Genomic DNA, 19,534 nt, shown 5'->3' on the forward strand with positions numbered 1-19,534 from the left:
CATCCGAGATGTGACAGTCATATTCTCGGCCGTTGACTACACTTGTGGAAGCGATGAACCCGATCTTTGTCGCTTCAATGGCCTGTCCCTTCTCTGCGAGCGACACCGGGTACACCGCGGACAGTCGACGCTCGACGAGAAACAGCTTGTCATCGTTGGTCATATGATCCGTACATCCCGAGTCGATGATCCACAAGACCTCTCTCGGAGCGTGTCCGGAACTGCCAAGTGATTCAGTCCCTCGCGCCGCGACGAAAGCAAATGCTCGGCTCGTATCCTCCTCCTGGCCGCGATCATCCTCCCTCTTGCTGAGGTTGAACGCCCGTTTCTGCGGGCCCGGCCTTCTTTTCTCCGTGTTTCTTGCTTCCTCTCCGCTACCCTTCGGGCATTCAAAGGCCCTGTGTCCTGGCTCGTTGCAACGCCAGCATTTTCCCGTGAACTTTTTGGGGGCTCCGAGAAAAGCTGCTCGTCCCGTGGGTTCTTCTTCGTTCATCTCTGAGCGCCGAACCTCTTCGTTCAGCAACCTGGCCTTAGCCTTCCGCAGTGTGAGCTCTTCCATTGCCAAAAGCACCGTCACGATGTGCTCGTACGATCGAGGAAGCGACATCAGCAGATGTGTTACTTGTTCCGTCTCCGTCATAGCAGCTCCAGCGGCACGCAGATCCATCACAACCGAATCAAAGGCCGCAAAGTGAACATCCAGAGGCTGCCCCTCTTCGCACTTCATCTTGTTCAACTTCATCCGCAAGTGCCGCTCCTGCACAGCTCCGCTTTTCTCAAAAACCTCCGACAGGGCCTTCAGCATCCCGTGCGCGGACTTCTCTGAGCGCACGATGTGCGAGTGCTCCCGGCCAAGCGACTTCACGATGACATTTTTCGCCTTCACGTCGACCTTCACCCAGTTGTCCAGGAGCAGTTGCTCCACCTTAGGCTCCTTCCTAACGTGGTCCAGCAACTCCCGCTCCGCCAAGGTCAGTTCGAGGCGAAACTTCCAGTCCGCGAAGTCCTTGCCGTCGAAGATCGGATAATCCGACTTTTCCGAGGTCATTTCGCGCTGGTTCCCATAACCTGTAGTCGTAATAAAACGCGATACTTTACGGTGTGAGAGCAAATATATTTTGCGTGTTGTTTTGCTCGTAGAATTTTCCAGACTGACAGTTGCTCTTCCGTTAACAGGGGTGCCAACTTAAATCAAAATAGGGTTACACGTTAAATTGGAAAGCCTTCTCCTACAAGGAGATGTATAGAGATAGAAGAAGTGCCTCATCAAGTGCAATTTGTTGTCCGCAGGGATTATTTGATCTTATTGTAAGTAAATAATTTATCAACATCAATAACAGATCGGCCGCCAATGTAGGTTTCATAATTTTGTATCAATTAGGAACATATCTACTACGGAGGCAGCGGCGATTGATGTTGTGCGGGTTTTAGAGGTGTAGATAGAAACTGTTAATGTGAGTATTTCATCGAGATTTGCATTGTAAAATTAAGCCTAATAATAAAAATAACTATTACAGTTTTAAGCTGCAAGAATAAATGCTGCTCTAAAAAATCATTTCGCCTACTGGTCCGAACATCGGTGTTAACCGTTTACGTGACTGGCGACATTGGCGAATCTCCCAGTGGTGGCTCAGGTTTCAGCTCGAGGGCAGCGAAATCGAATTGCATTCGTGCTGGCTCGTTCTCTCCGGCTAACCCCCTACGATGTTCAACACCCGGTCAGCGGCCTCTTCGTCTTCAGTGGCCCTGGCCAAGTCGTTGACATCCTCGCCAAGCCAAACGTCCATGTAGTGCTTCTTGCCCAAGTAACATTTTTTTTCCAGGAGTTCTACAAGAGCTCTTCAGATAGCTCCAGCATAGCAGTTTGGACCGCGGTAGGATAAAATTCTCTTCAAAACATCTTCAGGAGTTTGGAAGAGTACTTGAAGAGAGTTGACTCATATCATCTAGAATAGCGCATTTTTTCTGAAATGTTCTCTTTTTATCTCTTCTAAAACGGACTTCGTTGTCTTATGTTCGCTATAGCTAAACGGAATGGATCTAAAAAAAAGATGTTGTCAAACCATGAACTTGGGGCGCTGAAGTTTGAAGCGTTAGCAAGGAACGGCTTAGGAATTACTGCATACATCCGTCCAGGAATCAGTAGGTCGTCTACATAGGTCAGCACTATGGTTATCGCTTGACCACACTATTCAGAATTGTTATCAAGCATTTCTTATAGTGTCGAAGGCCTTTTTGAGGTCGAAGAGCCTTACTTTGTTCAACACACCGTCTTCTAGATGTTTGATCGCTCTACATCGTTGAAAAAATTTAAGCACATTTGGAGTTTCGTGGGGATTACGAGTTAGTCGGATTATTTTCATTTAGGACTGCCTATTGGTGTTGCTCCACAGGGCGATGCTCACCCTTCAGTGGTCCGATCAAGAATGAAGGAATTCCCTTAATCACTAATTCCTCACTTTGCCCGTAAAATTTGTGTTTCTCTGTAGGCAAGATTGTTTTATCTACTAATTTTCCTAATTTTTTTTCAGTGATCTGTTCTTGAAAACGGTTGGATTTAAATGGGGAGAGCGATGGCTTCACCTCTGAAGGTATCAAATGTATGGGACAATAAAATTAACTTGCCTGTCTGCACCAGCTTTGGTTAGGTGTTGACAATTAAGTTTTCCATAATCCTACTCTGACACTACAGATCGATATTATTTGAAAGAAATTGAGTGGCCACCCTGCATTTGGAATCGTTCGAAGCTCTTTTCAAATAATACAACGGCAACAAAGAATGATTTTACATACATTTATAAGATTTTATTTTAATCCTTTGATTTATTTCGAAATTGTTTACATTAGATCAAGATGTACAGTTTCAAATAGCTTTTTGTAAATTATAAAATATTTGCAAGTTTATCTTTACCGCCACTGCTGCTGCTGCAATTGTGTTACGGCTTCATTAATGGCCCCCTTCCACGGGGAGTCTAAGTACTCAACGGTTGTGTGTTGGACACAAATATTTAGTACGATATCTGTTTTTTGCTTAGTTTGCTTTTCACTTGTCTAGGATTTTTTTTTTCATTTCGTATATCTGCACACATACATTGCCTCACGCGTCACCGTTATCGTTACTATCGTTTATAAATATAATTGCAGCTTAGTTTTCCATAATGATTTCTGTTTTGTTTTTTTCGTTTATTTAAGGATATTTCTTAACATGCTTGTGTTGATTTTCTTGTTTTTAAGTTCGTTTTCACCTTACAGAAAGATTTTTGCTGGCTTTATTTTACATCTAAGTTTACGACAAAAATGCTTTCTTGTGTTCAATTTGCTCTAAAGTGTATTTTTCCGTCTGGTTTGTGACATAATTTTTGAGAAGTTTTGTTTTTCAAATTTGAAGAAAGTGTGTAAATCAAATGCATCGGGACTGCTAACAAAATCTAGTTATTTCACTAAAAATGCTCGTTAACTGAAACTTTAAAAATATGTTGCGTGTAACTTTAACTAAAACAGTGCATTGCTTTAACTTATCATGATTTTCTTTCGTTCGTTTCAGTTTATGAAATATGTTTTTCTTTTTCATTAATTTATCACAGTTTTCAGAAAATACACGTGTCTTTTAATTATTTTACACAGATATTAGTTTAGTAGAATGATTGATTTAATTTGAATGTATTCCACGTTACTGGTACTATAGTTATTAAGATATTAAAGATCGTAGTTTCTTTTAGTTTTACTTATTTTTGCCATAATTACTCCACAATAATTCATTATTTTTTTCTCTTACTCTTTTGCAATAATTTCAGCAATGGACGTCCATATCTTTTAAAGTATAAATCAACAGTGTGTGTTTGTTTGTATCTTGCTACAAATTCGTCTGTTTGCTTTGCTCGTTTCCCCTAAAAACGAATAGGAATGCTAGGTTTTTAGTAACTAAACGTAGAGTCGTCTGAAATGATGAATCTGTTCCAGCAGGTTGGACGGCGAATCAATTACTTATCATACACATTTTCTCTTTCTTCACTTAATTTTTTCATTTTACATTTGTTCTATTGAGCACAGAAATTGCAACTAAATGTGAATGCTATTTTAATTACAGTTATACAATTAAAAAAGAGTGTGTGCGCGCGCGCGGTGAAAACAAAAACAAGTTGCTCGAATATTGCCTTCATAAATGCTTTGCATCATTGTTTAAAAAAAGAAAACTGATATTTGCTTTACTTAGTATAACTTAACAAACACTTTAACTGATACATATTTAAAAACGGGGGTTTTGCATTCTGCGTGTACGTTCGTTACGAGTTAGCCTCGTGCTTTGTTCTTACAAATAATGCTATTCTTTTAAAGATTGTTTTTTAAGCTTAGTTAACTATTTACAGTTCTTCATGGAAAACCTTTCGGTTTAAAACGGTAATGATGGGATGTTTTCAAGTCGTGTAGTTTCTGTAAAACCTAAGGAACATTTACACCCCCTGCCAGTCGAGGGGAGCTTCTCTTGTCATAATCTGATTTCGTGTAGTAAATTTACAGGAATTTTGCAAAAGTTGCCATGTTATTCGTTCCATTTTTTTTTAAATAAGGCAAATTGATTTGACTGACAATGGATCACATAATAATTTTGTTAAATTAAACGTGTACTTGTTCGGTAACTGGGCTGCTTTTCAACTGGGCCGTAGCCAAGTTAAAAAACAGACAAACGTCAAAAAAACCAAAACAAACTGAAATGACCGAGGGGTTAATAGATGCAAAAATCATGATCAATGAATACAAAAAACTTTTTTTTAAATATCATTAAAATTTAAGTCACAATTAAATATATATGAAAAGTAAGCATTGTGAAAAAAAATGAGTAACTTGTATTATTACATTTCGTAAGGAAAATATTACACATCGGTGGTCCCCTCGTAATTTTTCGTTCAGCCCAATTAGCGAGCAACATTCGATGACTGGGCTACGTTCTCAGCCCAGTTTCCGAACAAGTACTGTATCTACTAATACATACTTATCCGGTTTTGAAATTCTATAAAAACCGGCATTTATGTTACGACAAATCCAGATCTTTAAGTTTTTAACAACATTCTGTTTAAGTTCCATCTAATGATGTGAACAAAAAAGCTATTTTGAACAAATTTTCACACAAATATAATTTGGAACATTTATTTGTTTCATATGCTTCAGTTATAAAATGTTGCTTATTCTAAGTTTTTTTTTTGGAATTTGTTTTTGCTTTTAATAATTAAAAAAAATAGAAACTCAAGCTTAATTACAATTCTTTACTTTTCAAATAAAGAAATCTCGATATTAAAGAAACAGGCCTCTGGGATATTGTAGTTAGATTTACCCTTTCGAATATAACCTGGTGCATAAAAAGCGGCTTTTACCATTTTGAAGATATTTAAGTTTAAATCCGTCAAAAAAGTCCAACATATTTTTTTTCAAAAACGCAAATGTTGATTGAGTGCGCAAACATAACTTATCACAAGATCCTCAATTACTCTTAGCTTTAAGAAAAATGTAGTTACAAAAGCCGACTCGGTCCCAACCAGGTCCCAGTACCGAAAAGGACCTAATAAAAATAATTTTATGAAAAAACAGCTTCCGATAAAATTAGTCGAAGAAGGCATAGATTGCGGGAAAAAAATTATGGTGTCTTCGACGCTTTGATTGGCATTGGATTGGAACAACTTTTAAGAAAACAACAAATTTCCAAAAATGTACAAGAAAAAATGATTCTCTAAACACCTCAATCGTGAACCACCCTGATTTACAACCAAGCCAAAAGTTTCCCCTTTTTTTGCAACAACACTCCTGAAGTTAGAAAATCCATTTCCACTTAATTTGGTGAACTGTGGAGGACCATTGTGAAATGTGCAAAAGAAAACAGAAACGAAATTTCTGGAGCAATATTTGAAAGGGGCGGTAAGACATTGCTCTCACGGACCCTTTCAAATGTTGCTGTAATTTTTGTAGTTTTGTAATTTTTTACTGGCTTTTTTGAAGAAATATAAGTTTATAATTTTCAAGGAATATGAATAAAACTGTTATTTTTTCAAGGTATGGAAAGCTAGGCAGGCCTAAATTTTTTAATTATTTTTTTCAAGCTTGCTTCAAAAAATACTTATCACCCAATCCATAATTTTAAAAACAAAAACTCTTGCAAATATTTTCCAAAAAAATAAAAAAGGTCGCAACAAAAACAGAGCAAAAATATATTTTTTTAACAAGCAATTTTTTTTAAAGAAATTGGAAGAGCAAAGTGTTGAAACTATTCGAAATATATGTTTATAATCAAAATGTAAAACTACTGACTTTTCCTGTCATTTACGAATGCCAAAACAATTACAACCACGCATTACGCGCCAAAATTTAGGTTAGTTTTGACTTCACGCGCTTCGTATTAAATCGCGAATAGTGATATTCGTGACTGAAAGTATGTCATGGCGTCATGAATTTATTTCGCAAGTCACAAACTTACGCATGATTTTACGATTTAACACTTTCTGTTATTTTAACAGTATTTGTTATTGAAATGGCATGAATTTTGTTATCACCGTCTGCCCGGGTATGGAATTTTTTTTATCAAGGCCTTCATTTTTGCCAAGAAATCTGGTGTTTATAGCAACTCATTTATGAATTAAAAGCTAATTGTTGATATACCCCTCAAGGAAACGAATAATTTGTTCGGAAATTTTCTAAGTGTGCATAGCGAATATGTATTTTATTATTTTTTATATTGCAAGAACTTCGGTTACGTTCAAACTTCTTTTTCAAGATAACTATATTGGTCATTTGCTCACTTGGATACTTTTCCAAGTCTCTGTTAAATTTTAAATTTCTTCAAATGATGAACAAAATCTATAAGCCGACAGCCAATGTTTACTGATGTTATTCAGCATTTGAATATATGTTATTTTGGAACCAAGAAAATGTTTTTTTTTAAATAAAAAACCAATAATTAGAACACAATATTTTTTGAACAACTCTCTGTTATTATTTTGTGTTATTATGACAGTTATTTAAATAACAAGTCCTGATCTGCTGACAATAAAAAAAACTTGAACTTTTCCAGTTGATTCCACCTGCTCGGGGATTCGCCCCAGATGACGGTATTCACTTCATTCAGACATTCGAAATAGTAGTTTATGCAACAAGTTGCAAAAAGAGGATTTTTTCAGCACGAGTCGTACATTTATCCAACGAGGTTCACCGAGTTGGATAAATACGACGAGTGCTGAAAAAATCAAGTTTTGCAACGAGTTCCATACAACATTTTTTGCAATTTCGAAAAACACCCATTGAGTGAAATTTTAAGTCGAATTTTCATGTATTTTGTCAATAAATCGCTTAAATTAAATTTTTTTTGAAAAGTGTTACTTTTCGAAACAAGTGCTGAAAAATTCAACTTTTCAGCACCCATTTCAGTGCTGAAAAGTAGAACTTTTCAGCATTTATTTTGAAAAGTGTTGCTATTCGATTCTGTTATTTTTGGTACAGAAAAGTAGGCTATTTCGTCGTTCAAGAATAACAGGAAAAGTAAGTAGTTTCACGACGGAATTGCAAAAAATAAATTGTCGCTCCTTTCTCATTTACGAAATATCGAAAAAAGAAACAAAACACAATTTGGGATAATCTGGTGGAATCACTACTAAATTTACAGGAAAAACGTTTCACGCACCAGAATCACCTGTCACTTTTCGAAAATGAAATTTGTTTGCAAATAGGTAGCAACACTGAGTTTGACGAACACAAAACGTTTGCTTATTTTTTTTTAATTTGCGAATAAATACAATTTTAAGTTTATTACATCTCTGGCTGAGATAGAACCAAGTTAAGATACCGTGGAGAATTTCCCTTTTCCTCTTAAAAAAGTGGAGCATTAACAAATCCCGTCTTCGAAATCCCCTATGCTGCAATAAGTTTCGTGATATCTTAGAATTCAAAGAAAGATTAATAGATCCGTTAAGGCCAAATATTGAGGCTCAAAAAAGTCCTCTAAACTAGAGAGCCTGGAGCTTATTAGAGAACGGCCATCTCAAAACAAAAGTACCAATCGAAGCACGAGAACTGTCAAACGGAGGTACCAATCGAGCAGAAGAAATTTCAGTTGGCGTTCAATCGATGGGAAGTATTGTAATTTTGGTGATTTATATTTTAATCGAAAAAGTGCCAAATACAAATTGAAAGCAAAATAATTTAATTTTTTTTTGATCAAAAGAGAATCTTAAAAGAGTCACGTAGGTGCTTTGAAAATGGAGCATTTCCATTCGAGCACTTTTTGCTTTTTTCTACAATGTATTTCTTATGGAGCGAACTGTCAAAAACTGCTCGACTGCGGGTGCTCCATTGCAGTGCTGCAAGCTATTTTGACTGATGTGCATGTAGTGGTGCCCGTTTAAGTATTTTAAGATGTCCGTTCTCTAATAAGCTCCAGGCTCTCTACCCTAAACTTAATTCAGCGTAAATTACACGTGCGATAGCATCCCTTTGTCAGTCAAGCCCAACTTCCCTCTCTCTTTTCATGCCTCTCACCTGCTCGCCCTCCCTTAACCCTTATCCTTCCCCCCTGCGCCTACCGTCACCCCCAGCAGATGCTCCCCAGCCATCAATCCCCCGCCTCCCCCACCCGGCTGGTGCGCATAGTTCCGAATCTGGTGCAGCGAAATCAGCTGATTGGGGAACGCGTTCGACGGACTCTGCTGCATCGACTTCTGGCCCTGACCGAAGCTAATCGCATCGTACAGATAGGACGGCCGCTGCGCCAACTGCTGATGGTGGTGCTGCAGACTGTTCAGATGCCCGGGCGGCATCGCCTGGATCGGCGTGAACGCCGAGTTGGAGGTCGCTTTCGTCGCTATGCTGGTGTCGTAACCGCTGGCCGACATGGGGGTTGAGGACGGGGGGAGGGAGATTTGCCCGGTGCCATTCATTCCGCCTCCGTTTTGACGGCCGCCGCTGGCGACCAGATCTTCGACGGGTTCCTCGCCGCGGTGGTGGTGTAGATCGCCGCTGGAGTGACCGTTCGGAGTTTGGTTGGTGCCGTTCTGGGTCAAGCTAAAGTCGTGGTGTTGCTGCTGTTGTTGGGATTGTTGTTGTTGCTGTTGTTGTTGCATGACGTCCGTCATGGTGGCCGCCGAGTCGGGACTGACCTTGGGCCAGTACGGAGTCTCGGCGCCGCCACTACCTCCTCCGGAATTTGTCATGGCCGGTGGAACGACCGTAGTTGCGGTCGATGAAGAGTTGTTGTTGCTGGTACTGTTGTTGCTATTTCCAGCGGCCAGGTTGATCGAAGCGTTGCTGCTCCGGGCCCCGATCGGTGGCCGCTTGTCCGTCCGCTCGGCGTGCTTCTGCATGTGCTTCGACAGGTACGTCTCCTGGGTGTACGACTTGCCGCAGTACTGGCAGATGTGCGTCTTCAGGTGCTTGGACTCCTTGTGCTTCGGGATGTGCTCCAGCAGCGATGGTTCGTCCGAGAAGCACTTGTAGCACGAGTTGCACTTGAACGGTTTGTCCGTCTGGTGACAGCGCGAGTGCGACTGCAGGTTTGACAGCTGCGAGAACGCCTTCTGACAGCCCACGTGGCGACATTTGTACGGTTTATCGCCGGTGTGCGTCCGGATGTGCTGCTGCAGGTGGCTCAGCTGGGTGAACTTGCGCTGGCAGATCTCGCAGCGGTACGGCTTGATGCCGAGGTGTATCCGCGTGTGCTGCGACAGATAGCTCGAGTTGGCGAACGCCTTGTTGCACTGCGAACATTTGTACGGTTTCGCCTCGCGCATGTGGATCTGCGTGTGCAGCTGCAGATCCGCCTTCGAGGTGAAGATCTGCAAGGAGAAAGAGAACAGCATTTTCTTAGTCTTAAATACAGAGTAATTTTCAAATGGTTTTAAAGTTGAATAGTTGAAACAATAGAAACTGCAGTATCTGCATCCACTTATTCAAACAAAATTTGATGCCAACTTCCTTTGCTGTTCACTACGCTCGTTGAAATTTCCAACTCAAAATTTCGTAAAACTTCTCACCCACCAAACCTCCCCATCGCTTCGTAGTTTTTCCCAAGCCACTCAGCCACGCCAGCAATTAATCCTTCCATCAAAAGCATACCTTACTGGCTGGCACAACTTGCGGGACTTGAGGGGTGGAGTTGCTGCGCCAGGGTGCAAACTTCCCGGGCAGCTAAAATAATTCAAACAAAGTACTTTCCAAACAATCCTTCCTTCTGGCGAATTTGCAAATTTTCTCCTCGTTTTTTGCACTCATCAGCTTCAAGTTTCAACACCAGCAGCCAGCACTAAAATAGCATTTTTGGGGGGCGGAGTGAAAATTGCTTCGCTTTTCCTCGACCAATCCATCCAGCCATCCGTCTCCGACGACGACGTCGTTGTTTTGTGAATGAGTAGGAGAGAGTGGGGAGACTTGATCCCCTTTTTTTGTATCGCACATAACTCTGTCAATTTCTCACAAAACTATAAACTTTTTTCATGAATTGAAAGCTTAAACATTCATCTATGTTTGGCTAATAAGGGTATTTCATCAGATCGTCGCCATCGTGCTAACTTGTCGTACGTGCATTTTGGGCCAAATTGAGTTAAGAACGCCATTTTGTGCAGCTCACAATGCCTCACCTTTTGACCTTCACAGATCCCCAAAATTCGATTTCAATCCTGAAATATTCAACAAAAACCGAAAAAACTCCGTGCATTTTTGTCACTTTATATATGAAAGTAGTTTCAATCTTGTCTTGCTATTTTGTCACTCCATGAAAATTGATGTAAGTACGACAACTGGCCAAAGGGATTTCAGGCCAGAACGCGTTTGACGCACGTACAAGTTAGACCACCGTAAACATGTGTAATTAATAGAGGTGGGCAAAAAAAGAGCGAACCGTTCAAAGAGCCGGTTCACTGAAAAGAGCGAACGAACCATGGCTCACTCTTTATCAAAATCCGGTCTTTTGAAGGAACCGGCTCAAGATGGAATGATTTTTGTTATAAATATAAGTTATTGAATTTAAAAAAAAATAGTATTAAATTTGTTTTTGAGAATGGAAAATGCAATTTCAAAAAATTTAATGCTTATAAAAATTAATCCCAAAAGTAAATGAAGTAAACTTTTCATTGTACAACTGATTGTACATTCAAGTAGTACCGGAATACAAATTTGAGCATTTCAAATAGAATAATTTTTCAAATATTACCAAAAATCTACTGAATATTTGAGAAATTTCGGAAAAAATAATCATTTTGTCCGATTAAGCGTTTTAAGAACTTATCTATTAAATCAGAATGTAGAGAAGAGTTCACATAATATTTTCTCCAAATAAAATATCAGCATTAGTCTTTCAGAAATAAACTCAATTTTAAAATCAATAGCAATTTTTCCAGCATCCTACATTTCAGTTTGGATGCCATTCAATTGCTCGAATTTTTAGTTTTGAGTAGAAATCATGACATAGAGACCACCAAGGCCGATGGTTTTCAAGGGCATCTTTTCGTTTTCAGATTTATTTATTTTAGTCATCAAATGTGGCCGTTACAAACATTTTTCTTTTTTCATTAAAATGTTTATACCATGGCTTGTTATTTTTTTTTTGCTACTTTGGCCAGAATTGAGGGACATAATAAACTTCAAAAAATGTTTGGTACGGCCTAATTTATAAAAGTTCAATGTGAAATAACTTATAAAATCACACGATTCTTGAAAACCCCAATTTAATCCAAATTTTGAAAAAGATCGAAAGAACCGTTCAAAAGAGCGGCTCTTTTTAAAGAGCGAACGAAAATGAGCGGCTCCTAAAAAAGAGCGGTTTTGCCCACCTCTAGTAATTACAACTCGGGACTCCAGCAACCAACTTCAACCAAACTTTGGGACAATGCACAGAATGGTGAGCCAAACAAAACGTGTTTGTTATTGTTTGCATTGCGTGCTCTCGTTTTTGTATATTCAAGGTCAAACATTAAAACGCGTTTTTCTCGGAACGTCAAAACAAGATGCGACAAGATAGCACGACGACGTCGAGATGAACCCTTCGAATCATGCCTGACGTTTTTAAAAAAATATTTTAAACCGGCATTTTAAAAAAATTAGGGGTAACTTGATCCCCTTTTCAACATTTTGAAGAAATCCTAAGCAAAATGTTTCTTGTTCATCCAAACTTTTAATTTTCTATAGGTTACAGCAATTTCACATAAAACCTGTACGTTTGTGTTCAAAATATAACAAGTTTAGTATGTAAAATATTTAAAAACTTAAAATATTATTTTTTAGGCCAAAATTAAGCATGTTCACGAAAGCTGGAAATTTTTGTATACAAAACTTTTGAAAAAAGTTCAAACTGCAGTTAGTTATGTACAACTATACTAAAAGAAACTATGTATGAAAACCCAGCCCAATTAATTAATCTTGAGGCTGATTCCATTGACTGTAAAAATGCAGGGATCAAGTCTCCCTAAACGCACTTTTTTAAACAATTGATTGTAGAAATAGTATGACGATAAATTTAACATCAAATGCGTAAGGGTTTTGGAGTTGATAAGTTTATCAAACAATTCACGTATAAAAATTTTTTTTTTGAATATTTTTTGAGTGTTTTCTATACATATCAAAACAAAGAAAAAAAGATCTCTTGGAAGATTTTTGCAGCTCGTTTTAGAAAATTGTGTGTAACTCAATCTAATTTTATTTTAATTTTTTGCTTTGTTTTCTACAATGAGTTTTAGTTAATCTCGCACAACTTTGTAGAACAAAGCTAATTGTTTTACCCACATGCTGACGAGATACAGGCTTGGGATCAAGTGTCCCCGGGGATCAAGTCTCCCCACTCTCTCCTATAAGGATTGCCACCGCTGGATGAAGGATGAAGTGGTACAGTTATCAATATTTGTTGCTAATTTTTCATTATTTCAATTCTAATGATTTTTTTTTCTTCTTTCTACTATACTATCCCCGTGGTAATATTAAAACATATATGGAAGCGTTCTATTATTACGTAACGCAAAAAGAATATTTTCGCGAAACATTAAATGTGATTAAAAATAAAGCCATATACAAGTTCGCACCAAAATTTCATAATTACCTCGGAAAAAAATCTTGCATTCTTTGTAAACTCAAGGTCAGCTAATTGTAAACATTTGATTTTCCACAACTGAGCAACTCTCTACGAAATCGGCCGATTTCGACCATTTTTATTTTTTTATTTTTTTATTTGACTCAAACTTTGTGGGGGCCTTCCCTATGACCAAATAAGCTATTTTGCGTCATTGATTCACCCATACAAGTCTCCATACAATTTTGGCTGCTGTCCATACAAAAATGGTATGTAAATATTCAAACAGCTGTAACTTTTGAGTGAATTTTCTGATCAATTTGGTGTCTTCGGCAAAGTTGTAGGTATTGTTGAGGACTTTTGAGAAAAAAATAGGTACACGGAAAAAAAATTTGGAGATTTTTTTATCAACTTTTTTTAAACTAAAACTCAATTTCCCAAAAAACGTATTTTTTGATTTTCGAGATTTTTTGATATGTTTTAGGAGACAAAAATCCGCAACTTTTGAGCCATAGAGAAACATGGTCAAAAAATCTGCCGCCGAGTTTTGAATTTTTGAAAAAAATGTGATTTTTTGAAAAATCGAAGTTTCATGCAAAAACAAGTTTGACATTACTTTTTAATGCAAAATTGAATTTGCAATCGAAAAGTACTTTACAGATTTTTTGATAAAGGGCTCCGTTTTCAAGATATAGCCACCGAAAGTTTGATTTTAGCGAAATATTTGCAGTTTTTCAATTTTTAAAAATAGTGACCATGAGTGACCATTTCTAAAAATATTTTTTTTAATGTTCAGAAAATTTGCAATAAAATTGTCTAAGAGACATTAAAGATTAGACCTCGGGTTGCTGAGATAGAGCGGCTTAAAGAAAAAGAAACACGAAAATTGAAGTTTTCTAGGTCTCACCAAAACAACCCACCTTTTTCTAATTTCGATTTCTCAGCAATTAATGGTCCGATTTTCAATGTTAATACATGAAACATTCGTGAAATTTTCCGATCTTTTCGAAAAAAATATTTTTAAATCAAGACTAACATTTTAAAAGGGCCAAATATTGAATATTACGCCCATTTAAAATGCTAGTCTTGATTTAAAAATTTCAAAATTCAAAATATTTTTTTCGAAAAGATCGGAAAATTTCACGAATGTTTCATGTATTAACATTGAAAATCGGACCATTAATTGCTGAGATAACGTCATTAGAAAATGGTGGGCTGATTGGGTGAGACTTAGAAAACTTCAATTTTCGTGTTTCTTTTTCTTTAAGCCGCTGTATTTCAGCAACCAGAGGTCCAATCTTCAATGTCTCTTAGACAATTTTATAGCAAATTTTCTGAACTTTAAAAAAAAAAATATTTTTAGAAATGGTCACTCATGGTCACTATTTTTAAAAATTGAAAAACTGCAAATATTTCGCTAAAATCAAACTTTCGGTGGCTATATCTTGAAAACGGAGTCCTTTATCAAAAAATCTGTAAAGTACTTTTCGATTGCAAATTCAATTTTGCATTAAAAAGTAATGTCAAACTTGTTTTTGCATAAATCTTCGATTTTTTCAAAAAATCACTATTTTTAAAAAAAATCATAACTCGGCGGCAGATTTTTTGACCATGTTTCTCTATGGCTCAAAAGTTGCGGATTTTTGTCCCCTAAAACATATCAAAAATCTCGAAAATCAAAAAATACGTATTTTGGGAAATTGAGTTTTAGTGAAAAAAAAGTTGATAAAAAAATCTCCAAATTTTTTTTTCCGTGTACCTATTTTTTTCTCAAAAGTCCTCAACAATACCTACAACTTTGCCGAAGACACCAAATTGATCAGAAAATTCACTCAAAAGTTACAGCTGTTTGAATATTTACAAACCATTTTTGTATGGACAGCTGCCAAAATTGTATGGAGACTTGTATGGGTGAACCAATGACACAAAATAGCATATTTGGTCATAGGGAAGGCCCCTACAAAGTTTGAGCCAAATCAAAAAATACAAATAAAATCCATTTCCGGTTTTGGTAGAGAATTGCTCAGCTGCTGTAAATATTCAATCACTGAATACTTACAGGTGAGGAAAAAAAGTGTTTTCAAATGTTGCTTCGGTGGTTATTCATAATCCATTTTCCCTGTATTTCGAAAATGCAATGTTTCTCGAAAAAAAAAAAACTAAAAATTACTGTTCGTGGTGTACGGATATCATATGATCGAGATTTTTTATACATTTAAAAATAAATAGCACATTTTTTTTAAAAACACTCAAAATTTTTGCAAAACTTCGTCATTTGAAAAAAATACGAAAAATTTCAGTTTTTTCTACAAAAAAACTATTGTATGATACCCATATAACAAAAAGCAATTTTTTTGAGTATTTATCAAAAGTATTTAAAAAAATTCTGTCAAAATGTATGACAAATTCTAAATCATTTTATACCCATTTTGAGAGAAAAAAAAAACACAGTTTAAGTATTTTTCAAAAAGACGTAGTTTTGTTAAAAATTTTCGTATTCCACAAAAAATATTATTACAATCGAATTGTTTGGCAAATTCCCAATCATTTGATACCCATATGGGTCATTCCAGGTCAACTGAGTACACTTTTGGACTCGACCTTCGCCGATTTGGACCAAACTTGGAGGGAACGTTCATCTATCAATAGTTGACTGAAATCCCAAGTTTGGTGCTGATTGGACCATCCCTCTATTTTGGCATCGCTCTCTTTCTTGACGATTTTCTAAAAAAAAAAATTTTTAAAACATAACGTTGCAAATACTTAAGCAAAAGACTGTATACAGGTTGCATTTTATAGAAAATAGTCCAAGAAATTCGATAAAAATAATATTTCAACCCTTAAGTGCCCAATAATATTATACTTTAACGTTTTAAGTATTAAAAATCCGATTTGACCAATTACTTATATTTTATTTGTTTGATTTTATCACCATCGTGTTCCTCGGACAATTTTACATAATAATCAATGTAGACCTCAAACTAAAATGAACTATTGGCAAGATACAGCGATTTTACAAAAAAATAGTTTGATTTTACGCAGCACTCGGAAGTCAACAAAAAGGGATGAATCCCGCATAGTTTGGTTTTTATATGTGAGAAATTTATGTCGGATTTGAATTCATAGGACAGAGTGCAGCGCACAATCAAACTTTTTTCTGTAAAATCGCTGTATCTTGCCAATAGTTCATTTTAGTATGAGGTCTACATAGATTATTATGTAAAATTGTCCGGGGAACACGATGGTGATAAAATAAAACAAATAAAAATATTAGGATTTGGTCAAAAAGAATTTTAATACTTAAAACGGGAAAATATAGTATAAGTGGGCATTCAAGGGTTAAAAATTTATTTTTATCGAATTCTTTGGACAATTTTCTAAAAATTCCAACCTGTAGAAAGTCTTTTGCTCATATAGTTGCAAAGTTATGATTAAAAGAAAAAAAAGTTTTTTAGAAAATCGTCAAAAAAGACGGTGGTGCTAAACTTGGGATTTCTGTTAACTATCAATAGATGAACGTTCCCTCCAAGTTTGGTCCAAATCGGTGAAGGTCGAGTCCAAAAGTGTACTAAGTTGACCTGGAATGACCCATATTGTAAATTTTTTTTTTTTGTATTTTCCCAAAATACATTTTATTGTGAAAATGTTGAGTATTTTTGAAAAATTCGTGTTATAACTTTCAAAATGTATGAAAAAAACCCGATCATTTGATTTCTATTTACAGCCATTCCACGTCAAACAGGAAGTCTCCCAATCAGAAGTGCTCCAATTTGGCTAAAATTTGGAGTGGGGGTTCTTTGGCCCAAATAATTAGACCCGTATTTTTTGACAAAGAACTTTGTCCTAAGGGCACTGTCTACGGGTGTCAATCCAAAAATTCGCGAAGCGAAAGTGTAACGAAATTGTGTAGTCTTTTAAATGCTTATATCTTCCACCCCATTCAAGCAATCTGTATGTTCTACCCACCAAACGAAAGGGGATGTTTTAAAGTACGAGTCGACTACCTCATAAAGTTGATAAAACTTTGTTAAAGTACTCAAAAGTTAAGTTGAAAAATAAAAGTCAAAGTAGTTATGTCACAGACATAACCGGAATGGCGTAGACTTACGTAAAATTTAGATATGTGGACATGTGGGTTTTCCATATATTAATTTGAAGAATTAGCTATATTCTTTAAATAGATTTACGGAATATGATCATGAATGGGAGATGGAATTCAGCTAAGGGCATTATTTCGGGGTGGTAGTGTTTGGTGGGAATGATGAACAAGAAGAACTCTTTCGTGAGAAAATTGGTTGCCCTAAAAAGGACCGATTAGAGTTGGATGGTGGCGTTGGTCGCAAGGCTGCAGCCGGGAGATGTTCTGTCCAGATGGGTGATAGGCCGCGGTGGATGCTGCAGGTGCTGGCGTTGTTGATGGATGCGAAACCGACAAAGTTGTTTAGGAAAGCGTGTAGTATTTGCAAATGATTGTGGTGCGAAATTTATATTAGGCTGGTGTATCAACCAAAGTCAAAATCGGCCGATGATAACTAAAATACGAAACATACCTTCGTGACTGTGTCAGAACATTTCTACCAAAAACAAGGTCAAGGCATGTGCGCCCAAAGGATTGGAAAGCAGATCAAGCTTGAGGTACTCTTTCATAATTCATAAAATCAACAAATTTCAAATTTTCCGGTTTGAGGATATCAATGTTAAAATCCCCAGACACAACAATGCGGATGTCCTGCTTTGCATACCAGAACAAATTCCGGATCAAGAAAGAAATTTTCTGTTTGTATGTTGCACTTGGCGAAATATACACAACAACAAACAATGTTTGAATCCCATTTTCTGAAACTTTTGTGGCACAAATATCCCCAAACGAATCAGCCTCGAGTAAAATTGGATCATGTTCCTCACTTAACTGCTCAAGATCGTGAGGCATGGCCGTCGAAGAAGACGAACGAACGGCAAAGAGAGGAAAGAAAGAGACGAAGGAATTTTAGCGAGCCGAATGGGGGGAGGAGGAGAGGGGGCATAGGGGTTGGGGGCGAGAGCAGCCTCAGAAAGCTGTGCAATCCGTCGCCCCCGAAGACCAAAATTTGTTCCTGAAATTTAAATTCAAATTAGCTCGCTGCCTCGTCCCGGGTGGGACGAGGGCAACTCTTTCAACACTAGAATTTGATGAGACGTAAATCTTTCAGAAGCGCTCGCCGCGAATGCGACGAGCTAGTTGGATGTCCCGATTGTTTAACAACCAAGGCTTGACCCACGAGAGGCTTTTCGGCGGAAGGCAGCAGGCGCGCGCCTCATCTTGTTGATGCCTCGTCCCGGGTGGGACGAGGGATGGGGATTGAAGCACCTCCGAACCACAGCAACCACGAAAGATCCTAACGGTCCGGCCATCGAGAGGCAACTGGCTGACGGTGACGACGAGAAGGCGATGCGCACTTCTTTTCCAGTTCTGGTCCCTCTCTCCTGCTGCTGCTGCTCTGGTCTCTCTCCTGCTGCTGCTGCTCTGGGCTGAGCTTTCCTGCTGCTGCTGCTGCTGCTGCCGGTCCGACGTCTGAGACGTGAATGATGGAATGGGCTCTGGCGCGCGTTCTTATGTATGATTTCGGCCCGCTACTTCCCCTCCTTTTTCGCGACCGACACTCGGTCGCGTTGCTCGGATGATTTTCCCCTCAAAATAGGTACTTGACATTCCCGTCCGTGAGTGGGAAGCGCTCATTTTGCTTGCAAAATCTGTGCATTTTGAAAACATTTTAAAACATTCAATTGTTTCAATAGTTAAACTATTTTGCCAACAATGAAAGTTTTATAGCAAATTGCTGAATAATTTTCGAATCGAATGGCACATAAATCGTGTCGATTCAATTAGAGGGAAGGAAGATATAAGCGTTTGACGGATGACGCAGTAATCCAGGGCCTTCGGCCCGGGTTTTTTGGAATGACACCCCAGTACCTTCGACAAAGACGTAAGTCTACGTCAAAAATTCAGACCGGGAAAATCCCGGTCGCTGATTGGTTGAGCGCAACCTTTCCCGAACACATTAATCAGATTCAAGTATCTAGCACTTAGCAAATTTTGCTCTCGGCCACGCTTCGAAAACGTCGAGCCGTCACAGCCAAGCGAGGTTATAAAAGAGCGCCGCGCCGCCGGTCGAAGCTCAAACGAGTCCGAAGCTTTGCGCGAGGAGGATCGAGAAGCAGCAGCATCACAGCAGAGCCGCCGAGAGGAATGAGAGAATTGTTCTGGAAAGAGAGGCAGAGCAGGCGCGGGAGGGAAAATTGCCGGCAACATGTAGACTAGTGTGGTTCATGGCCCCATGGAAATGCAAAAATGTCAGCTAGACCGTTGCATTGTTGATAAAATCATTGGGTTATGTTTCAAAGGGCCTCTTTCGCCAAATTTTCACCTGATGGCTCACTTTGATCGATGGCAAATCGTTTGACAACTTGTTTTGTTGTTGATGTCAGAAAAAATCGGAATGAGGGTTTCAACGTCTGTGGAACGAT

The 19,534-nt window shown here is 38.0% G+C and overlaps 1 protein-coding gene across 3 annotated transcripts in view; it reads right to left on the minus strand.

Annotated features, from left to right (window-relative positions):
* Positions 1-8,531: 8,531 nt before the first annotated feature.
* The window catches only part of LOC120423271 (zinc finger protein rotund), a 227,085-nt gene continuing 216,082 nt past the window's right edge, over positions 8,532-19,534 (minus strand). For all 3 annotated transcript variants that reach the window (XM_039587010.2, XM_039587008.2, XM_039587009.2), the window contains one exon: positions 8,532-9,809. In XM_039587010.2, the coding sequence (XP_039442944.1) occupies positions 8,532-9,809 (1,278 nt within the window). The remainder of the gene's footprint in view (positions 9,810-19,534) is intronic.

This window comes from Culex pipiens, chromosome 3 (assembly GCF_016801865.2).
Source record: "Culex pipiens pallens isolate TS chromosome 3, TS_CPP_V2, whole genome shotgun sequence".
Taxonomy (NCBI): domain Eukaryota; kingdom Metazoa; phylum Arthropoda; class Insecta; order Diptera; family Culicidae; genus Culex; species Culex pipiens.